Source organism: Trachinotus anak, unplaced genomic scaffold (genome assembly GCF_046630095.1).
Source record: "Trachinotus anak isolate AG129_WGS33_773 ecotype Australia unplaced genomic scaffold, CSIRO_AGI_Tana_v1 ptg000010l, whole genome shotgun sequence".
Classification (NCBI taxonomy): Eukaryota; Metazoa; Chordata; class Actinopteri; order Carangiformes; family Carangidae; genus Trachinotus; species Trachinotus anak.
In genome coordinates this window covers 2988533-3012773 of record NW_027273861.1, presented here as the reverse complement: position 1 = coordinate 3012773, position 24241 = coordinate 2988533, and the positions used below count along the sequence as shown (strand labels likewise).

At 43.0% G+C, this 24241-nt stretch overlaps 1 protein-coding gene across 5 annotated transcripts in view; it reads left to right on the top strand.

Moving 5' to 3' along the window:
* The window catches only part of lnx1 (ligand of numb-protein X 1), a 52351-nt gene that overhangs the window by 9571 nt on the left and 18539 nt on the right, over window positions 1–24241 (top strand). The window contains exons 1-2 of one of the 5 annotated variants that reach the window (XM_071486867.1): window positions 7173–7457; window positions 12398–12902. In XM_071486867.1, coding sequence (XP_071342968.1) covers window positions 12448–12902 — 455 coding nt within the window. In that variant the 5' untranslated portion in view covers window positions 7173–7457; window positions 12398–12447. Of the gene's footprint in view, window positions 1–7172; window positions 7458–12397; window positions 12903–20953; window positions 21677–24241 lie in introns of those variants that run through there. The other 4 variants (XM_071486869.1, XM_071486868.1, XM_071486871.1 and 1 more) reach the window with 4 other exon arrangements.

Genomic DNA, 24241 nt, shown 5'->3' with positions numbered 1-24241 from the left:
AGACACGCAAACGCATCAGACGTCAGGGGAGCGCGGGGTTTCAGTGTGGTAACAACAAACATGTAGACTGTGCGAAGAAGCATGAAATTAGAAACCTATTTCCATAGCAACAGACAGACAGAAATACTGACCGTCACAAATGGATGTCAGAACAGCCCAACAACATTACACTGATCTCATAATTATGATTTTTCAATTCATGTGATTTCATGCAGCACGTTCCCAGCAAGGTCTCATGTCTGGCTCTGACTGCATGAATATTTTTTTGACACCAAATAAACATGATGAGTTTCACTGTGTTAATAAGTTTGTAAAGCCCCTTTGAAAGATAACGCCTGCAAAATCGAAGGCTTGTTGGGAGTGCAGCTAAGCGTTCACAGTGGGGCAGAGCAGGAGGAGGAGAGATTTGTGAATATTTATTAAGCTTAATTCATTCAGCGCTCAACAGTCCTTCCCAAAAGGATGTTTGCTTTCAGAAACACTGAACAGTAACAGGCCCTCAGCCTCGGATCTCCTCTTACAGGTTCCTGCTTTATGTACCAGTTAAATCATTTTATATCACCAGACTGTGAGTTGTTTTCATGCATGTGGATGCAGGGCTACATGGCAGTGGAGTAGAGTGACTGTCTAATAAAAGGATGAGAGGATTAGGGCTGTGATGAATGACTCCGTCTGTTCACATTCTTGTAAGTCCTGGTCATCTGGACTGTTGCATCATAAGCCCAATTTAATCGCCCCAAAATACAACGAAATGATTGGAGCAAGACCAACACAGGCAACTAACAGGCCTCTTTTTTATTGTATGCTACAATCTAACCCAATTTTTGCATAAGCATAACATTATAAAAGATGGGGGGAGATGGAGGGGATGATTTGACATTTCAGGTGAGGTTCTCCTGATAGGAGAATGCTCATTTTCCTTATGTAAATGTCATGGAAAATTAGGGCGTGGACATGCTCCGTTTGCCAGGAGGTCCTGCTGGGACATCCAGGGCTTGTCAGTGACTGAGATATGCAGGATTCAACAAATGGAGTGACTGATATTTGCAGTTCACCTACAGCTGTAAGAAGTTCACCCACATTCATCATTAAGTCATCTGTGCATTGTTGCTACCAGATAAAATACAAACCATTTCTGTTTTTATTGCATATATATTCTCTGTGTTACTCCTCACACTCTAAGACATTTTAATCAGCCCTCTGCTGTTACAGTGCCTGCAGCCAATGAGGCTAATCTGCTGTTACCAAAGGCAACCTCTGAGTGACATACGGGGTTGGCAGGGGTCGCTGGTAGCTGCTCACACTGGACCAGGATAATGAGACTGTCCTGCTGTCAAGCATCTGTGGCCCTGCTCTAGTTTTCCTTCTATACATACACAAACACACACACACACTTCCAGGCTTTTACACGCAGCCACAAACAAAAATTTTATTCACTCAGGGACAGAAACATTGAAAACACTTGAAGACGAAATAAAATACGAACATTTCAGCAGCGAAGCCTCTGTTAGATTGATGGTTAACGCGTACTAGGGCATTTAGGTGTCTGCGTGTGAGTGTGCATCTCAATGCTAAGATGTAGTTTTGGCAGCAGAGAGATTAAGCACATTCATCTTCATTTGCAGGCTGGCATTAGCTGTGTTACCTGCTGGAACAGAAATGCTCTGCTTCCCCAGACTCAGACCACCGATCTGATGCTCAAAACTGAGCCAGTCACCACTTGCTCCCCTCCTCTCCCTCCCTCTCTCTCTCTCGCTCTCTCTCTCTCTCTTTAATTTGTCTATTCCTGGCTTCTGTTTCTGTATTCTACTCAGCGTCTGTCTCTTGTCCCACATGTACAAATGTCTCCCTCTTTTTTTTTTTTTTTTTTTTTTTAAACAATCTGGCTTGGTGTCACTGTGACATTTGACAAATAGCATAACAAATCCATCCCTTGCACTTTGAATGATGATATTCACCACAGTGATTACTGCCTACAGAGAAGGTGTCAGATCTGCACATCAACACATGCATGTCCCACACTCACACACTTACATAAGGCACTTTTCCCTGTGCCAAACATGGAGCCCCCTTTTGACACTCGACTAAAGACTTATTGAATACTTCATTATTTCCACATATTATTTTGTCAGAGCTGGGAAAATTAAAATCGACTGCCCTACTTTATCACCGGGCATTTTTGTGCAAATGAGAACAGCAGTGATAAAAAGAGAAGTGCAACACTTTGATAAAAACTCTCCAGAACTCATCCTCTCTCATGTCTTGTCTCACTGTGTGGCTCCAGACTGAAGTGTGTTGGAGGAGGGCGTTGTTCGAGTAGGTGGCAACGGGCCAGTCGTGTCGAGACAGAGACGAATGGATGAGCTCCTGTTTGATATGTGGCGGGTTTTTTTTGTGTGTACATATGTGAAGGTGACATGCGTACATTTGTACGTGTGGCTCTGGGAATGATTGAAAGCCACATTCTATTACTGTTGTGAGTGAAGGGTGAGGGAAACAATATGAGACAGGGGCACCTGTGTATTTCAGATGCCACCTTGAATTAAGTCGCTGAAGATTACCAGTTGAAAGCATTTGACTCAGAAAAATGTATTCATTAGAAAGAAACCCAACAGCACCACTGTCCTCTGAGACTGAATAAACTGAGAGCAGGTACAATAGAAAGAGGAAACAGCGGGATCAGAGGTAGTCTGAGGGTAAACCACTAGATAGATGACAACATGAAAAACTGTTTCTCTTTGCCTGCAGTAGAGAGAGGGAGAAATATGGAGTGTTTTTCATCCAGGTTGTTGAATAATTACACAGAATACGACACAGTCTGAAAGTCTGACAGCATCACCTCTGTTTTCCTAATGTAACAACCCAGCTGAGGTAAACCTCCCCAACCAACTAAATCTAAAAAAGCCACATCTTTTCACAGAGATACAGTAAGTCTGAACTCATCAAAATGATTAACAATGAATCAGCCTTGTTTAACGATTTGTTAACCTGTGTTGATCTAATATTTTTGTTCATGTGAATATTGGTGATTAATAGCAAACACCATGAGCCCCCTGAAACTTTCTGAAAAAATTGAATTTCAGAAATCATCCTTTAACACCTGTCTTTGAGTCAGACCTATAGAAAACAGGAAAAGATCCTGTAGCTGACCTAGCTAAGTTTACAGCAGCTATAAAGCAGTTAGCCACAACTAGAGTCTCTATAAACCCACTAAATGCAGCAAGATCTGATGCAAAGTTCAATCTATAGCTGCTGTGAAGACAAGTGCTAGTGGGTACAATGCCATAGTGCAGGTTGCTTATTGGCACGATGTTGCTAATGAGCCAGCAACTTGCTAGCCTGCGAGCGCCGACCTTTTAGCAGCTCCATGAGGCTGTACTTTAAGGCACAGCAGTGCTTTCACTACATGCTAGTGTCAACATACACAACAATGCTAACATGCTGTGAAGCAGGCCTAGTGTTAACCATCATCAGCATCTCAGGTTTGCATGTTAGCTAATTAGCATTAAACACAAAGTACAGTTGAGTCTGGTGGGAATAGTAACTAATGGATACATTTGAACAAGTTTTGACCTAATTCCAGGAAAAGGGGTTCATCCTCTGGGCACCATGAATGTACAAAATTTCATGGGAATCCATCCAATACTGATTGAGATATTTCAGTTTGGCCCAAAGTAGTGAACTGGCCAACGATGGCACTAGCATGGTTAAAATCTGCACCTCGTGTCACCTTATGTGCACTGTTATGAAATCAGCAGACATAAACAACCTGTTCCATTTGCTACAGCTTCTCTCGCACGCACACAAGCGAAACTGAAAGTGAGTGCCCTGATGCGACTATAAACAAACCAGCATGCATGAATACAGCAGGTAAGTCAGCCTGCAAGTTGAACCGGACCTGCATTAATGCAGTAACCACAGGGATTTCCAGGTAACTTTGCTTTTGGTTGAGATGATTTCTGTTATAGTAAATCAAGAGTTTTTTTGGAATCGCTCACACCCCTTGCTTTGATTAATGTTCTTGCCAAAGTTTGCATTTCCCAAATCTCTGCTGGAGAAGTGATGAGTAAATTCTTATCATGACCAACGTCATTAACACCCACAGATGTTAGATTTGATTTCTTCACCCCTTGCTGCCTTTTCTTGTTGTTTCTTCTCGTACATTCAGAATAAGTCATCACAGTGCAGAATTACTAACTGTAGTGGCTACATTTATAGGCACCATAGTTTAATATGATTATTGAATGCAGCAGGGTCTCAAGGTAGTTTTTTTTATATCGTATTTGAGGGTATACTGAGTCATAATTATTGATCTTTTGGAACAGGCAGAGTGTATTGACCCCCAAATGTCTCAACACCCACACACGGTCCCATTAGAAAGGACAAGAAGGAGGCCATCTCCGTGGTGACAGTGGAGCTGCCACGGTCGTGTCTGTTTGATGACCTTCCTGCTGTTTTCCCTCTTCAACATTCATGCTATGAAGATCATTTGCATCGGTACCATGAAATATGGATACTGTGTGGAAGGAAGAGAGACGACCCGACCTTTCACTGCCACATGAGAATGGGTAGAACAGAAACGGATGAAAGGTATTTCAAAAAGTGAGTTAAAAGGGATACTCCCTGCCTCTGTATCAGCCGGTTCCTTTACGTTGTCATCTGCCATCTGAATTCAAATAATCGCTGGGAACTCAGAGGAAAGTGTGTCAGAGGAATGTGAAGCACAGCTAAGCTGAGGAGAGGTAGAGGGAGCCGGAAAGCGTGTTTGGTATATGTGTGTGTGTGAGAGAGAAGGAGAAATAAGAGGAAGGAGAGAAAGTGTCCTAGAGAGACGGGGGGAGATTGGTTTCACCTGCACCACAGTGTTTAGATAAACTCCAGCAGCAGGGAGCTGAGGACTGAGCAGAAACGAAACAGGATGAAGGTTCAACTCAGCACTTCAAAGAACTCAAAATCTTCAAATCACTGGAGAAACATATGCCATGTAATTTAGCAAAAGACGGATTTCATGGGTATTTCTTAGGAGTTAGCATATCCTGCCATAGTGTGGTGGAGAAGAGAAGAGAAGAAAAGAAAAGAAAAGAAAAGAGAGAAAATAAGAGAGTTCATGTGGAAAGGAAGAGGAAGGATATGATAGTTGTAAAGGTCACTGGGAACTACTCTATTGTCTCTTGCTCATCATCCCTCACTCATCCAGTGAAGAGGCTACACTCAGCCTGGTTGTTCAGTGAGTGTGTAGTTTTACAACAAATACCTTTAACTCTGCAGATCAAACAAAACAAAACAAAAATCACATGGAGAATCAAGAGTATCTGTTCATGTCAAACGAAAAAAAAATCTACATGACAATAAAAAAAATAGCTTTAAAAAAGATCACTAACTTGAGGCTGCATCTGTTATGAATGATGATCGTCAGAAACATTTCAAATCACAAGCACATTAAACAAATTTCCCCTGAATTCATCAAGTTACTTCACCTTTTCTAAACCGAGTCTCTCTATGATCCTGCACTGGTGCTTTGAGCTAGATGCTAACGTCAGCATGCTAACACGTGCTCTGTAGCAATGCTAGCACACTGATGACATGATGTTAGTTTCCTATGTTTACAAATCTTAGCAGGGTAACGTTTGCTAATTAGCATTAAACTAAATGTATAGCTGTGATCTGATGATGGCACTAGATGAAAAGTCAGGGATCACCAGAGTTCATCCATCAAGACACCTGCTCCTCCTTTTTTTATTATTATTATTTCTTATTTTGCCTTTATTTGTTTACATTTTGGAAAATTGGCACAATTTAAACGATTTGAACGATTGTCAGGTACGTTCTGTGTGCACCTTTTTTTCCTATGATTTCAGGGGGGATTTATAGAAATATATTCACACTGAACTTTGAAGGTGATATCCTGTCACACTGAATGTGAAAAAGTGTATCATGTGTCTGTGTGCTCAGATGTGAGTTATGACTCTGAGAAGCAGTCCAAGAGGGAGTGGGAGTTTTGCCACTAATTGTGGTTATTAGGGGCGTTAAGGGTTTCAAAGTACTTTAATTTCCTCCATGAGCTGTGTGTCACAGCTCCAACCGCTGACTGTGTTGGTGAGCGGGTCAAATCAGCAGGACAACCTACAATAACTAACTTCCTGTTGTATGCATGTGTCTCTTTCACCTCAAGCAGTCTCTTTGCCCTCTGTGCCCCCTCTTCAACTCTCCCCTGCCCCATAAACTGTTGTTCACAGCTATGGATCTGGACCAACTGACACTGACACAGACCAAACAAACATGGGATACACCTTGTACTTCCTGGTGTTAAACATCTGTATCTGTGCTGTATTCTGCCAACACAGTGCACAGCAACGATGATGACAAATAAAGCAAAGAAACAAGTGTATGATGATACACATTTGACACACAATGGTTACATACTGTAGCTGCTGGTACTTTGAGACAACACTCTATGCATTTGGTATGTAATGACTCAGCTCTGCTTCGCAGTGACTCATTTTGTGTCTGCAGTTGTGTTTGCCTGCAGCACCTGTGGCTCACGGTCTCAGGGTTTAAAGAGGTGTATGAGGCAGGAAAAGCCAGGAGGAAAACCACATCTGAAAGCGAGGAGTCACACGCATGGCTTTACAAAAGCAGCTATTGTCCAAGAGAAACAAAACCACAACAAAAAGGAAGGCCCTGTACAAGTATAATAGTATCTGTATTGTACACAGGTCTAAAACACTTGCTGAACATGGTAGCATCAACTAAGCCTGAGACATGTTGTCATTTACTCAGATTATGGTCTTCCTGCTTAAAGAACAGAGTGCAGTGCTTGTGTCTGTACAAATGGTCTGCAGGAAGTCAATCATGCGGGTGTACAAAATGTTTTGTGGGTTATTAAATTTTGATTGTGTTACACAAGGGGTCCTGTCAGAACTTGTACCTCAGAAGCTGGTGCCCTTTTTGCAAGACATTTCAATATGTCACAGCAAAAACGCTTCTGTTTGCTGGTTGTACTGGTGCAGTGTCTCAGCTGTTTTACATAAACCCGTCCCTTCTGTCATTTCCTACCTCCACTCCACTTTATAGGAAATTCCAGCTTCTCCCAAACTCCCAGAGCAGGTTTGGGCAGTTCTCCTGTTTACCTTATCTCTGGTCCCACCCCTCTGCTCTGCCACTTCCTGATCACCTTGGCCTGTTGAGGTGAGCAGGTTCTGAGCTCACACAGGCGCAGCCTTCCTCTTCTTTGGGTTGGAGAGTTCCCTGAGGACCAGCAGCCAGATAAAATTTCTCCACTTGAAGACAGGCAGCCAATCGGCAGCCTCCGTGACTGGGACAAAGTCCTTTTTACTGAGTCATGTAACTCTTCCCCTCCACCCCCTCTCTGAGTGGTTTAACGTTACACCCTCTGCAAGGCTTTACCTGTCCAGGTGAACAGCACTGTCGAAAGTGAACGTTGCTCATGAAGTCATGTAAGTACACTCTTCTGCTCCCGGTAGATTTCTTATCAGACATGTTCCTGTTATTTGTCTTTAATAGTTCAGCTCTGACTTTCTGTACAGTGATAAAACTGGTTCTGGTGCCTGTTGCTGCTCTGTAGTATTTACATGGGATTCATTTACATTCAATCCCTGTACGAGCGTGTTCTCACCGTCACTTTGCATGTGTGCCTGAGACAGATGAGAACTACAATGAGGATGTGTGTGTGGATGTTCTGTTACCTGTGTGTGTGTGTGTGTGTGTGTGTGTGTGTGTTGTTCAGGACAGTCCGTGCTGATCTAGTCAGCTACTCTTATATTAGAGACACTTCACAGAGCTTCACATCTGCCTGCAGCTGTTCTCCCAGACTGAGGTGTCAGGTCTGGCTCAGATTCACCGTGGAGATTGCTATGAACGACCAGCACACACAAACACACACACACACACAAGAGCTTTATGTAGAGGTTAGTGAGAGGGCAGGTATTACATTAGTCTGTTGCTCCACATCCCATATGTTCTTTCTAAATGGAATGAGATGTGCTATATTTTAAGTTATGTTATGTTATATAATCTTTTCTGTGTGTCAGAAGCTTAAGCCAGAATAGAACAAACTAAAATAAAACCTGCATTTAGCTTATGCTACAGGAGCAACATTACCCTTATCAAGTATCGGTTTCTACATGCACAGGTATGAGTAAATGACTTATGATAAGCATCTTGATAGGGTGTGTATTTTCTGCAAATATTGTTTTGGTTTGTTTTTTGTTTGGCTTCACAGATGTCTGCACAAAGAGAAAAAAAAACATACTGCTTACTGGAATTCTGAGTGTTCGGGGACATGTCTGAACGCACCAGACTGTGTTCGATTTGAGACTCACTCCAGGCTACATCACGATAATTTGTCTGTGTTTATTGAGCTGCTCGGAACAGCAGTGCTGATCTGCCAACAGCAGATTATCCTGATAGCTGAGGACTATTTTAAGATTTTTTATGAGCTGATATGTACAGGATCTACTTTTTGTTCCTACTTTGTGGTGTAATTGTGCTGGTGTGCGTGGGGCCTGTGATTGTGTGTCAGCCTGTGAATGAGTTTCCTTGTTGTTGACATGAGCAGTTTGTGAGGCCACACCTGCCACAACTGCAATGACCAGCTGTGACTTTGCAGACATGTTAGTATCTTAGTTCACAAAAAAAAATCTTCAATGATTAACAAACAAGTTATGCAAAAGATGGCTGTGGTACAGTTCACACACACACACACACTTTATTCGGTCTGATCTGGCTGACTGTGCCTTTGGCTCTGAGGGTGTGTTTGTTTGATTGATACAGACATGATTTGATCTCTCCAGATCTATGTAAGGGGTGGATATGTACATAGCAACATGCTACCTCAGTGTGGACGGTGAGAGTGCTGACACAGGGTTTGGTTTTTTTTTTATGTCTTTTTTTTTATACTCAGTCATTAGAAAAAGGAGCTGACTTGGCACAGCCTGGTATCATTATTAACTCGTCCAGTCACCTCAGCTCACAGTGTAAAGTAACCCAAGAGTGGATCAACAGCCCTATTTACATAAAATGTGCGATTCATGAGGAAGATGGATAGGTTATCTTAAACAAACAACTCTCCCTGCTCTCAATAGTTGAGGGGCAGCGTATTGAGCCGAAACTTGACATGACTTTGGTTCAAAGACAAAGGAAACACTTAAACTCAGTGCTGTATTACAGTCCAAACACTGCTTTTTCTTTCCCTTTGTGATCAAAACTGAGATAGAAATGTGTTCAAAATAATAACTCATGCTTGTTTGCCTCTTGAATTGCAGCTGTAGCTTTTAATAAAAATTCAGTAATATGTAGTTAAAGGTCCCTTATTGTATAAAGGTAGATGTCCAAGTGTTTTTGATTATATAGTGCTGCACAGAGGATGTACCACCAATCAATCCCGGCAAGAAACCACATTTAAGAAAACGTACAAATAGCCCCTTTAAAACGAGCCGTCAGGACTTCTGGAACTTTATGATGTCACAACAAAACAGTCACCATGCTCATCCATGTCCCAACCCCTGCCCACCTGGACCCACCATACAACCTTGCAGGTTTTGGTTTCTCTGAGTGTTTACCTGAAATCTGCTTTATTTTTATTTGATCACTCAGAAAATAGTCAGCCAATCAGAAGAGAGGCTCACTGACCTGTTTATACTAGAGCTCCAGAGAGAAGCCTGAGAGAGGAGATGTAAAACTACACTGAGATGGTTTTTACAAGTATATCTTCTGATGGAGATCAACACTTCAGATAAAACACAGGAGAAGTTAAAATATGGACCTTTAAGGTCCAGCCAATCAATTCTCTGTTATTGTCTCTAGAGCAAAGTCCAACGAAATGACATCTTGGGATTAGGAGAGAGCTGGTATTCCTCAGGTGTCGGGCGTGTCCTCTGTTATCTCAATCTGTGAGAGTGGGTGTGTGGAGGCATGTTTGTGCGTGTTCGAGTGCATGTCTCAGCATACAGGTAGCTTTACTATTTGTGCAGGAAGGTCTTGCGTGAACTTCATTCCAAACACAGATTATTATGGTTAGTAGGTTCCAGTCTGGCTGTAAGTACCTGGGAGCTGAAGAAGTCATCCATTTTGTTTTGAGCACGTTCTGATCCTGTTATTTCTATTGTTAGTGTGAAGATATATTTTAACACCAAAGTTTCCCAGGAGAAAGAAGAGAACAAACTTAAAGGAGATTGTGTTATCCTGTTCAGATCAGGAGCTGGAGAGAATATCAAACCACCCTAATTTTTCATTTTCCTTAACATTGCGTCACTTTTTTTTTCATTTCCAGCTCCAGGTATTTTCTCTCCCTTTCTTTCTCCCTGTCTGTCTCCCCGCACATCTTTTCCAGTGCAGTGATGAAAGTGCTCTGCTCCATAGATCAGACCTGATCTCAGACGAAGCAGGTGTCACAGTGTGTGATCAATCAGCCATGTTACCGCAAGGTCTCACCAGGAAAGTTAATCTCTGTAAAGACTGCTCAGCCGCTTCTTATTAGCCTTATGCCAAACAACTGAGCTTTTATGACTGTGACAACTCACCACAAGCCGTCTCCACACTGCGCATGCAAAAAGAGAAGAAGAGCGCCTGTTTGTTTTGACAACTTTGTGATTACTGTGGATTTGTATATACTTGCGTGCGCATATTTGTTTGCATTAGCACATTGGGCTGCACATCAAAGTCTATTGTTTGCTAAGATTTTATTTAGAGCATGGGAATGTGTCCAATTAAAATAGAATTACTGCCTCAATTAAATTTGTGTTTTGTAGACTCCAGACACAAGTTTTGTTGTTGTTGTTCTTGGTGGTAGTGGGTTTTTTTTCACAAGATCTAGTGTCTCATTAAGCAGCCAGGACCCACTAGTGGGTCCAGAAAAAAAGCTAGTGGAGAGCCAACAAGACGGCTGTTGCCAAGGTGACGTGTGTCTGACTGAGTCCATCTGTTCGTGTCCATGTGCTCGAGGAGCCTGCCTGTTTGTATGACGTGTATGCTGGCACGCTCACAGTATTGAGCACAAAGTGAACCTGTGTGGCAGCAGAAAAACAAACAAAAAAAAACTTGGCTTGCTTGAAATCATGTCACATCCCACAGTGGATTAACGGTGATGCGTATTTGTCATGCATCACAGTGAGTGAGGGCTGGAGACTTATCTGTGTCTATCTGCCTCGACACTTGCTGCTGAGATGAGTAGTATTGATGTTCCTGCAAAGACCAAATCTCAGTATCTGTTCTTAGTGCCAGAGGAGAGAAACACAAAGTGCGGAGGACTGCTGCAGACATCACGTACTGCTGCTGTTCATGCGTGTGTGTGTGTGTGCAGATCCAGTAAACAGCTTATGCATGTTTTTACACCTTGTTTACTTAACATGGTAATAAGTATGCTGACAGTAAATTTACTCAAGTGTTGTACTTAAGTTCAGTTTTGAAAACACACGCACTGCAGAGACACACAACATGACCAAATACCCGAACACACTGCAGACACATCAGAGCAGAAGTGTGTCCATGTTCACTTGTAGTTCAAGTTTTTCCCTTTAAAAGTCACAAATCATTGAACAACAGCTGCGTCTCAGCAAGGTTCATCACTTTTCTCTGTCCCCTGGAAACACTGTTGTGAATATTTCCAGCACATGTGTTGTCAAATTGATGAGGATGTTTTCTGAATTTGTTTGTGTTTTGTCCGTTCGTTTGTTTTCTTCAGCTGCAGTGAGTTGAGCTCTCAGGGCCACCGTAGTTTTGAGGCATTTGTACTTTACTTCAGTCTTCCCACTTGATGATGCTTTATACTTTTACTCTGTTGCATTTCAGGTAGAAATATTGCACTTTTTACTCCACTACATATATCTGACAGCTTCAGGCACTGATCACATTTTAGATTTCTTCAACACAGTGTTAAATATTAAATCACCGGGTCCAAACCTTGGTGGTCTGTGACCCAATACACAAAGCAGTGTCTTGTCATGTTTCACATGTCAGTTATTATTAGACTCCTAATTTAAATAACTGCTCAAAGACAAAAGAAGCAAAGAAACAGAACAAATTTTCTCCCGTTAATCATCATAAGACCCCTCTGGTTTATCCAGTGACTCTTTGGAGGGGCCAGATCCCTAGGCTGGGAACCACTGGACCAAACTACCTAACAGTACATAAAGGAGGTTAAACAAACTCCACCTCAAGCAGCCACAACATTAAATCCTTGTTATACAATGATGCATAATGTCATGTATAGTAATATGTCAGTCTCAGTCGACATTTTACTGCTCTGCTTTTATTTTGATACTCTTGCTGATACTATAATGCATCAGTGCTTGTACTTAAGTGGGATGTTCAATGCAGGACTTCCTCCACCACTGCCTTTCTCACACTATATTTCCTTTCCTCTTGTACGTCCCCTCAGATGCTGGCAATGACCTCCTCACTGGATCCTGCAGCACATCCTGAGCCCAGATGAGTATCCAGGAGGAGAGTATAGAGCCTGAAGGTGCCATGGCGATGGCTGAAGCATTGGCGCCACCTCTGTCCCCCTCAGACTATGGACTACCGTCTCCGCCTCCTGACCTCTGCGCGGCGTGTGGCCACAGCCACCAGCTGGAGGAGAACCATGAGTACCTCTACAAAGACGAGGTGGACGACGACCTCGTCTGTCACATCTGCCTGCAGCCGCTCATCAGGCCCCTGGACACGCCCTGTGGACATACCTACTGCCAGGAGTGTCTCACCAGCTTCCTGCTGGAGAGCGACTTCTGCCCCGTGTGCCGCGCACCCCTCATGCTGCAGAGCTGCAGGAAGCCCAGCCTGCTGGTGCACAAGCTGCTGGACAAGCTGACTGTGGCTTGCCCCTTCACTGACTATTGTACTGAAGTGCTGCCCCGTGGTGAACTGGAAGACCACATCAAGAGCAGGTAGGGTGGTTTAGTTAATCCCAGCACTGCCATCATAACAGTCTGTATCCCAGAACATTTATAGACCCTCAGCTGTGTATTCACCATGAAAGACATTAAGATGCAATCAGTGCTCCTATAAGTAAGCAACAGCTTGACCTACTTTTTTCAGTTCTTCTGTCTCTCCTATCTACCCTCACTGTTCGGCAGAAACTACAATGACCTGCAGTAAACACACACTCTGAGTTTCCTGCCCTCTTCTGCCTGTTGTCATTAACCCACAGCTCCAGTCCCAAAGGGCGAGTTCTTCCTCCAACCAGGCTTTCATCTAAACTAGGCCCAGCTCCTCTGTTTATATATCATTAAAAGACAGTGCTTTGGTCTCTCTCAGTCTGAGTCCATTTTCATTAATGCTCATTAACACTCCCCTAGCCCACAGGCCGCTGGGATAATTAGTGCATCTCGCCACACATCACACACAGGCAGCAGAGTGATTCTTGTTAATTTGCACTTTATAGAAAGTCAAGTTGCATAAAACTTAAAAAAACCTGAAATCTAAAAAATTATTTTGTGCCCCATCCCCCTCTCTTATTTCCCTCCACCTACACAGACACCAATTTCCTCTGGTCCTTCTGCTTGTACACCTTCTTTCCTGCCTCTATCATTCTTTTCTGCATCGCTCCATAGTTTCCCAGTCTTCTCCTTCATGTAGTTTGACTTTAATAATGAGGTGTAGAGCTCTGAGGCCGACTCCCAGAAGGATTCAGCTGCTCTCCCACAGTTAGAAGGTGTTCACTATGGAGGTGAGAGGCTACGTCCAGAGAGACGAGTCTACATTTTCACAGATGTGAAAAGGCTTCAGCGAAACACTCATTTCCACATTTACACTCTTTTTATGAACTTAAAGGTGCTATATGTAAGTTTTTGCTCTTGCTGCGTAATCAATGTTAGCATTAACAGCTGTTTACTTACCAGTCAAGAAGAAATGCAGTGGAAAGCAACACAAATGTAAACTCTTGTTTTGCTTCTATTTTTATGCTTCTTTTCTTCTACTGAAGTTAGCATGCTAACCAGCTAGCCCTGGTCTGACTCATCACTTTCCAATAGTGTGTCACTGTAGCATCCAGTCTTTGTATTGTAACCCTCTTGTAAACACAACAATGGCTGAAGCCCTTGGCAAGTGACCATCACCACCACCCACTCATGGCAAGAAACCACATTCTACAGCAGAGAAAACTTACATATAGCCCCTTTAAATTTCAATTTCAGTAACATAAAACACCAATAAACAGTCCATGACAGAGGACGTCTATTTCTTTTTTTTTCCTTTTCCAAGTACATTTGTCCACATTCAGCATTTAGACATTCAAGTACAACATAACTGTGGTCCATCTTTGTAGAAAATGTCCATCTTCATTTGTAATTTTGCTGTCATATATCCTATTGTGTAGACTTACTTCAGTCTCTGAGTTTGTGTCATGTTCTCCTCCAATTTACAGTAGAAGTATGTGCCATGTTTGTCTTTGGTCTTTGCCTGTTACATGTTACTTGTTCTCCAAGTAAACAGAACACAGGATCCACTGGGACAGTAGTTTTTATTTATTTATTTTTTGCAAACTCCTCTTTCATACTTTGCCAAAGTCCCTGCAGTACAGGATAGTCCCCGAAGATATGTGAAAGATCTCCAGTCATCCCACATTTCCTCCTCCAACATAAAGTCAATACTGAACCCTTATCAAACACTGAAACAATCACTGGAGCAGTGAAAGACAGATTTTTATCTTCCAGTCATATTCTTTCTAAAGATGACTGTTGATATCTTTGTGGTATATCCACCCAAGTCCTGTCCTTAATAATTACCGTATTTTCCGGACTATAAGGCGCACTTAAAAGCCTTTAATTTTCTCAAAAAACGACAGTGCGCCTTATAATCCGGAGCGCCTTATATATGGATTAATTCTGGTTGTGCTTACTGACCTCGAAGCGATTTTGTGTGGTACACGGCGCTCACGGCGCTCTGTCAAAATGTTTTAGTACGACTTTGGTAAACTACAAAGCCGCACTGCTTGAAGCATTACAGCTATCGTAGTCAGGAGCGTCGCGGAGTAATACATGCTGTGCTTCACCATAATATTACAGTGTGTGTGTATAAGGACCTATAAGGACTTATTGTGAATACGCTAACATTTGATTTAGCGGTATCAGACTGTGTTTTTTTTACGTGTTACAACTGAACAAGGTTGGGAGTTATTGTGAACGCGTTTAATAAAGTTTGACTGACTTATCTGACTGTTTTGTTTCGCTTAATGCGCCTTACAGTCCGCTGCGCCTTATATATGAAAAAAGTTCGAAAATAGACCATTCATTGACAGTGCGCCTTATAATCCAGTGCGCCCTATAGTGCGGAAAATACGGTACATTTAATTCTAACTCCTATTTTCTGCCATGTCAGCTGTTAAATACCTGTTAGCTGTGGGAGACGTGGTTTTTAGGAGACAGGTGTTTCTCTATTACATTAATAAAATGCTGTATATACTTGTTTACCCACTGTATGGCTTTTAATTTAATGCCTTATTTGTAGGTATCTGAACAGATTATTTTTGTGGTAATGTAACCTGATTTTATATCACTGCCCTCAAACAGCTGGTTTATTGTACTCAGGCCTTTCACTGTCAACTACCTTAAGCTAATATTCAATAATATCGAATATCACTGTATTTCCTGCCATATGAAAAAGTTACTTACCACTGTCCATACCTGCTAATCCATTTGTTCTTTATTTTAAGTTTAATCCAAAACGTCTTATTCAAGAAAGGATAGACTGGCAGACTTATACCCAGGCTGAGGTCGGTTCAGTCTGGACCCGTCTCCTGGTTGTCATTAATCAGGTCTATCACAGCACTAGGTTCGGGTGCCTTGTAGTTATCACAGTGTTTTGATGGGCACAGTATTTTTTATTTTGTTTTGCCATATAAATCTGGATAAGAGTTTATTCAACAGAGTAAGAGTAGACCTCAGTATCCATCGGGGTAATGACTGAAATAGATTAGAGTCTAAGCAGCATGTTCATTTCCAGTGTTTCTGTTCTACCAAATAGAGACAGTGGAGGGACATCCCATCTTACTAAGTCTTTTTAAATTTTGATTTTAATGAAGTTAGATTGTGTAGAACAGGGAGTAAGTGTGATTCCCTCATATATAAAACCCTGCTGTGAACAACACTAAATCATTTTTTTAAATCATAGTTGTGAGCATCAGGTTCCATATGTCGTCACTGCCTCTGATTTACTTTCATTAGCTTCATATCCTGAGATTGGACCATTAGTATGCAGACATACATACAGTTCAGACAGGAGACAGGGGCTTTTGTATAAGTGATAATATGTCATCCCCAAATGAAGCTACTAACATTTCTGCTCTGGTCACTTTATTTTACTAAGGTCCAGTGACTGTTGATACAGTGATGTAAATGGTCTTTGGTTGAACAGTTTTTGTTCAAGAATGACTAATTTTATTGTTGGCGAACTGTTATTGTTGGTGTTCATTGGGAGCAAATCAGGAAGTAGCAGGTGAATGATGTCATTATTATTCTTGTTGTTTCTTAAATAGCGATGATGCGAAGATGATGAAGAAAACTCCGCTGACACCGTCTTGCTTGTATATAAAGAGGTTTATTACGAAGAAGTCCAGCAACAATTCAAACACCTGAGAGAGGAGTCGGAGCCGATATGAATCTCCTCTGAATAACTGCTCTAACTACCCGCTTATATAGGTTGGTTGTTTTCGTGAACCTAAGGTAAACATATGATTTCCTATAAAAACAGGAAAAGGGCTTCATCACATAAGATGTGGAAGTCATCCATCTCCCAATGACACCTAGACCTTTTGACCTAGAACCTCTTAGCTAAGGCCCTTAAATCTTTTTACCTAGAGCCTTCTGGCTAAACATACCAAACCCATAAATTCACATAACATATAGAACTTCAGATACTACAGAGGGAAGAGGTTAGAGCGGTTGGATGGGATAACCAAACATCAGACTTTGACATGGCCTACTTCATACATGTTTTAATCTATGTAAAAATAGTCTGCTATGACTAGTATTTTGTTTAAAGTGGTCTGAAGCTCATCTACTCTGACTTCCTGATTGAGAAACCTGGATCAGGCCTTGGCCCCGCCCACCACCTGCTGGCTCCAGGTGTCCAGGTGAAAGAGCAGAGAGTATGAAGATGGTTAGAGGAGGAAACATCAGAGAGACTCAGCCTCATGTTGGAGCCTCAGTCAGACCCAGACTCAGATGAGGAGTCTGTTGAGACCAGAATCAGAGACTAGCTGACGGATCAGAACAGTTAGCATAGTTAGCATCTTTTATTAGTTTATCTTGTTTGCTAGTTAGCTTGTAACTGGCAGTGGCTGACACAGTGTTAGTGGTTGTGCTAATGCTAACTGTGGCTCTCTGTACTGACAAGGTTTCAGGTGTATTTAGCCCCGCCCCCCGTCCCCACAAATTGACAGGATTGGTTCCTGAGGTTCTGTGATGTATGAATCCCTGGCTGTCTGAATCTGAGACTGTCATTGGTTCACTGCAGTTCAAGGTGGAAACACTCAGTCATGGTGTTGGCTGATTATTTAATTCATCATATGTCTTTTCTATTTATTATATAAAAATCATAATTGAAACACTTGATTTTCATCAGAGGAGCTATGCTCGTCCCTCAAATTAAAAAAATGATTCAGTGGTTATTATTTTAACCTTGACAACAAAGGTCTCGAAACAACAGAATAGTCATTTTGATCTTTCCCTGAGTCTAACGAATCATCTGTGCCTAAACCTAACCAAACTTTCAACAGAGGTCAGAAAATGGTATAATTTTTGCAACAGGTATTTGTAATGGTTTGATAAAGGACATTGTCCTGTCCTGTCCCTCTGGAGAATAGTTACAAATGATCTATCGTGTTGTTTAATTTGGAGGACATGCTGGGTGGCTAACATATTGAGCCATTTTCTGTCTCCGTGTGTGGAAGCATCTGCATTAACCGTCTTTCTCCTCTTACTTGCTCAGGTTTTTTTCTGTAATTTGTCGCCCATCTGTTAGCACAGATCTTCTGTGTTGAAGTCCCTGAACTGAAAATGTGAGCTGATATCCACATTCTGGAGATGCATGTATTTCTGAAATGATTTTTATTGCAGAATCTGTGAAATAATATTTTGTCTGATTTCAACATGTGCATCTGTATGACCTTTACATACACAGTGGGACATTACTAGGATCTGCCTGTTGTTCCAAGCAGGATTGTCTCAAATTGATGGTAGCACAAATGGCTAACATGGGGATAAAGCCTTGAAAACAAACTGCCACATCTCATCTGTGCCCTTCGATGATCATATATTTGTGTGGGTGTATTTGTGCCTATGTTGTCTCTGGCTATACCCCAGAAACTGGCACAGGGTCAGGAGTTGTAATGACTGAGACAGCCAACCATCTGGCTAGAGCTAATTTCATACTCATCCAATCACTCGTGACCTTTATTGGCTTCTGGATGGAGAAATTCTTATTCTGGACACATCTGCTGCAATCAAGAACAAACTCTTCACTATCTGATCAGTGGTAATTCTTGTTGGCATTTTACTTTGTCCTGTAAGGGCTTGCACAGAACTCAGCCTCCATGTTTTGTTTTTTTTGTCCTACCACTTTCGTGTTGCTACATGCGCATGTATTGCCAGTAATCCTTAAAACTGGTTTCCCCTGAATGCCTCTCAGTCTCATTTTTTGTGGTTGTATTAGCCAAGTTAATTTACTCAGAGTTTCATTTGTATGTTTCACTGATGTTCCGCCTTGAGCGTGATGGTGTTTCTTTTTTCTTCTTCTTGTTTTTTTCTGAAAATGTACTTGTTTTCAAGTAGACTTTCAAAGCCCAGAGGGATTCTTCAAAGCCTGTGTGAATATTTGGAAAAGGAAAAAAAAGACAATTACTAGTGGTTACTATAATTTGATTCTGTTATTTAAGTGTGCTGGTTACTTTTGTGTGTGTCCTTGCTGCTTGTGTTTGTATGAGACAGACAGCGACTGAAGAAGAAAGAGTGAACCCAACAACAGTGTGGTTAAGCTGCTTCTCTCTGCTACAGTAGGCTACTCTATGCTACATACATGGAGTGGACAGAATAATAGAAACATCTGTCCATCTAACTCAGCACAATTCAACAACACCACCAACTGCAGCCTCCATAACAATCGCACAGTTGAATCAACGCCTCGATAAAACAGTTTCAATAAAAACTGAGAAATATAACCTTCATGGAGGAGGATTTACTGCAGGACTGTTGTATTAGACTGTGTAGGTGAACCTGATAAACTGACAACTGAGTGAACAGAGCAACAAAGTCTTTGTCGCATTTGGAAAAGATTTGGCTGACAATACACAGGACTTTCACACAGTAGACCAACCAGGTCATTTCCTTTACTTCTTTACTTTAACCGTGTGTTTGATATTGTAACCTGACGACAAAGGTCCTCCAACCTTAAGGAGGGACTAATTTTATAATTTGGACTCCAGTTTTGGCCACCTTACCTGCACCTGCCTGCCCACCTGTCTGTCTGCATTCGGGTCTCCCTGCCTGCCTGTGTTCCATACATCAGCTGTGACAAATGGGGTGAGAGTGTGAGTGTGTGTGTGTGTGTGTGTGTGTGTTATGATTGTGTTTTTGTGAGAGCGAGTTAATGTGGTAGTGTATGAAACGACTCCTGTGGGGCAGACTGGTTTCTGTTCACAAACTGCATCCTGTCACAATCCAATTACATTTCCATTTCCTGCGTGCCCTGTGGTCTTGTTGCTGTGCGTACTGTTCAAATACCGCAGGACAACTGGACAATGCATGCAAGCATTAACATGCGCGCAGTCGCACACGCACACACAGACAAATTCAACCTGTAACCACACCACCTCCACCCATGAAATATTCATTCAGACAGGGTATTTACACCAGTTAAGTGTCTTTCTCCAGGGTAGCAGACGGCTCAGCGCTATGAAAAACTGATAAAAAGGTAAGAGCAGAGAAAACGAGGAGAGGAAAAAGTAGAAAGCAAGTGAAAAGATGGAAACAAAGGTCAGAGAAAGGAGAACATTTTGTGACGCTGAGACAAATTTATGATTTGGGTATAAATAAAATTGACTAAAATAAATAACACTGGAAAAGGGATCAAGGGTGAGATTTGACAGGATGGAATGAAAATAGATTGGAGGTGCTGCAGTGTTTCAGATTCGGAGGCGTTTATCCTCCTGCTTCGTGTTTACTACAGAGAGGGTTGGCAGAGCGGAGACAGATGAAAGAGACAGAAAAGGATGAAAGAAAAATCTTGTACAGGCCTCAAACGAGCTGATTGCAATTAGCAGAGTAAATGTACCTAGCTTCTTGTGTTCAGGATCACATCGCAGCCTCAAATCACTGCCAGCCACCAACACCTAACACAGCCCGGAACAGGTATTGATGAGAGAAGGGTTCAACTACTCTCCTTCTATCCTTCACTCTATTTGTGTGTTTTCTGAAAGTGTAAATGAATGACTGAGTGAATGAAATGTGCATTTTTAAATATTTTTTTTTACCCGTCTTTCGCTTTCAAATCTCTCAGAGTAAGAAGCCTCATCCCTGCAGAGAATATTGATTTGCCAGTTTGTTATAGTCATGCTCAGCCGTGTTTTGTTTTTTTTTTCTGCACACATGTAGGCAGATTCTTTTGAGCGATCAGACCAATCTGCAGCACAGGGAGCAGCCCATTGCTGAAGAGGAGGGGTAGGGATTTGGAGGCAACATATCCCCCCCACCCATCCTCCCCTTCACAGGCCAACATATGTGCAGGCGATGGGAGGTGAATGCAGAGGTTGTATTTGTGTGTGTATGTCTGAGTCTGAGTGCGTGTGTGTACGCATGTGAAGAGGGCAGAGCCAATCAAAGCAGGACTAGATTCCTCCCCCTTCCCCCCTCCGTGTCTTTGTTTGGTCTGCTCCACCCCCCCCCCCCTCAGTGGTTTCTGCTGCAGTATAAGTCACAGGCTGCACTGTTCTCTCTGACATACACACGCGCGCACACACACATGCACACACTGAGGGAAACAGACATGCACACACACGCATACGAGCGCAAATCCTCTTACAACTCGCCAGTCCCCGGGGCAGATTAAGGGGCTGCACATCTCAAATTGTATTCCAAATGTGCCACCTTTGCTCGGGTGTCCTTCCTCTTCTTCTTGCACTTTCTCCTCTTCCTCTTGTGCCACAGCGGGACTCCTCTGCACCTGCTTCTGCTGCTTCTTCCTCCTCCGCTCCGTCTTCAACCTCTGGCAACTGGCCCGTTTGCCTCTGCAGCTGAGATGACCAGGCAGCCAGCCTGAGGCACGGGAAGAAACTCACACAGGCAGAGATACAGAGAGAGAGAGAAGGGGGGGGGGCACGAGTGAAGGAAAGAAAGAGGGTGAAAAGGTAGGAAGTGAAGGATTAATTCTAACTTGAGAGCGCCTCTGGAGAAGGAAGGCAGGCGAGGAGGAGGAGGAGGGTGGGGAGGGGGGGTCAGCACGGCCAGGTTCGGAGAATTGGAGGTGGAGGAGGAGGAGGAGGGGGAGGAAGAGGGGAATAGAAGAGGAGAAAGCTTCGGTGCAGAGAGGAGAGAAAAGGGGAGAAGACAGAGAGTGGAGAGAGCCGAGCGTTGACCATGAAGGCTCTGTTGCTGCTGGTCCTGCCCTGGCTCAGCCCGGCCAACTACACAGACAATCTGGGCAACCTGCACATCCTCTACTCTGAGCTGTGAGTACAACACTCAGCCTCCACCTGCATCCCTCCTCCGACATCACCCCATCACCTCTCCCCTCCATCAGCGGTCCATGCAGCTTTTAATGTGTGTCATCAGCCATCTGTTTGTATGCAACTTCCTCTGTTTACATTGTGATCATCATGTTAAGAGTTAAGGGTAAATTGTAGGAGAAGCTTTCTGATGCTGTGGTCACCGGTTGCAGTAGAGCCAGCAGGTAGAGCTTTGTGCTGTTCAGGACAGTTTGGATGCTACAGAGCAGTACTGCAGCATGGCATCTCTCTCTCTCTCTCTCTCTCTCTGTATGTGTTTGTGTGTGTGTCTCTATGGATTTGAGCAAAAATGTCAGCACGCATTTGCTCATCGTTGTAGCCTTTACACACTGTGTGTGTGTGCGTGAGTCTCGCTGAGCATATGGACAGTTGTAGCTACGGTGTGTGTTCGTGGACTTTCACCTCAGCATTAAAAATTCAGAGCTGGCTGCTCTCACGTTGCATCTGTTCAATACACAGTATAGGATACATTATGGAGACATAAGCTTTGTCATATAAACAAAATCACCATCACGGAGAGCCACACCTGTTGGTGCACATTTGCACAACCTTCCCTTGTCATGAATATTTCTATAGCAAACATTATAAACACGGCAGAATGTGAGCTGTTGTTGAGTTGAGTGTTAACACCATGACAAAGCTCTTCTCCTTCACAATTTAGGATTATTTTCATTAGTAACTGATTTCTCAGTTATTTCTACAAATATTATGAACCCGTCCTTTAAAAGATGTTGAAAACAGTGAGAACTGCCCAGCGACGTCTTTACATTTGCTTATTTTGTCCAGAAGCCAAATTCATTCAGTTTACATGATATGAAACAGAGAAAAGTGTCAAATCCTCACATTTTAGAAACTGAAATCAGGAAATATTCATTGTTTTTACATAAATTGACTTAAATGAATAATTGATTATCAAAAATTGTCATCAAATTATTGAATAATTGATAAATCGTTTCAGCAGAAGTCAACAAAACAGCAGAAAAAACACCATTTTACAGGTGGCCCCTCGTCCTCTGAACTGTGTTTTCTGCACTGCACCGAACCCCAGACTCTCTTTGTGTGGGGGTTCATGTTGACTCACAACCGGCAGCTCCGTGCTCTGATCCCTGAGCTGGGCCAGGCCACCGCTGCTCTCTCCAGCCTGTCGGAAACGTCCCATTATACCGCATGAATACATGGAACAATGGAGAGTCTCGCAAATCCCCTCATTTCATTGTTTGCTCTTTCCTCTGAGTGGGGCTTTAGCTCCTGCAGACACCAAGAGCCCGAACTGGACAACAATGGACGCCAAAGAGGAGAGAAGACCAATGAAATCCTCACATTTGATCATATGTAAAAAGACGGGGGGGGGGGGACTTCACTGCCCAGTGAAGTGGACGAGCAGTATAGCAGAGAGGAGAGGGGGCAGGAGGGTATAGGGTCACTTCCTGTGCCTGCCTTCCATCTGGCCATATACTGTTTATATACATATAATGTTTCTGTTGTTTGTGACAGTCAGGTTGTTTTTTGTTTTTTGCTGATTATGACGTGACAGAGAGAAAGCAGCAGCAGACGAACACGGACGTGGTGTTTTTCTGGCTGGCTGGAGAGCAGTGGCACACCATTTGTCTTTATCCACACTGTTGACAGGAGCAGCCTCCAGTGTGACCACCGTCTCTGACTGCCTCTGCTTCCTCTCTTTCGATAGATGTGATTACTACGGTGAGCTGATATTGCGTGGGAAAAACAAGAGTGGCTGCAATCTGTCTTGCATGTACACAAGCTTGTACACAGGCAACACACGGGGTGTGGGTGGGTGGGTGGGGTGGGGGAGGGGGGTGCAGGGGGAGAGTAAATGTTTCTGTGATGAAATGCTTAAGTTACTGACATTTTACCCTGTCAGCAATGGCCAATACAAATGCAGCACTGGCTCACACAGGGGAGACCTCAATTGTGATTTTTTACTCCTTACTTACTTAACACACACACACACACACACACACACACACACACACACACACACACACACACACACACACACATCATTAGACCTTGCCTATTCCCTCCCCCAGCCCACATGGCCTCCGCTGATAATCACAGTGCGGTGCTGTAGAGCATTAATGATTAATCTGTGTTCATTTCTGGGCCTGGGCTGAGATGTCTTAAACACTATGATTAGCTTAGCTTCCATCCTTTCAGCCCTCATCTAGGAGGTGTTTGATCACAAAGAGCCGTGCGCAGTCCCAGTGCTCCGGACATCTTCAGCATGGACTAACAGGATTAGCCACCCGCCTGCTGGCCACGCACTCGCTGGAAGTGAACAATACCAGTGATTAGTTTATGCCGGGTCCATCTCAAGTCCGAGGCGGCGCACCATGCCATGCCCTCTCTGGCCCCGCAGCCGCTCTGAGTGTGGGGCAGGCTTCACTAATTAGACTTTTGTTTGGATTTAATATTAATCCCTGTTCAGCAGTGAGGCCGCTTCCCCCCTGTCTCGATGAAGCGGGCCAGAATCACGGGGGAGGCCGA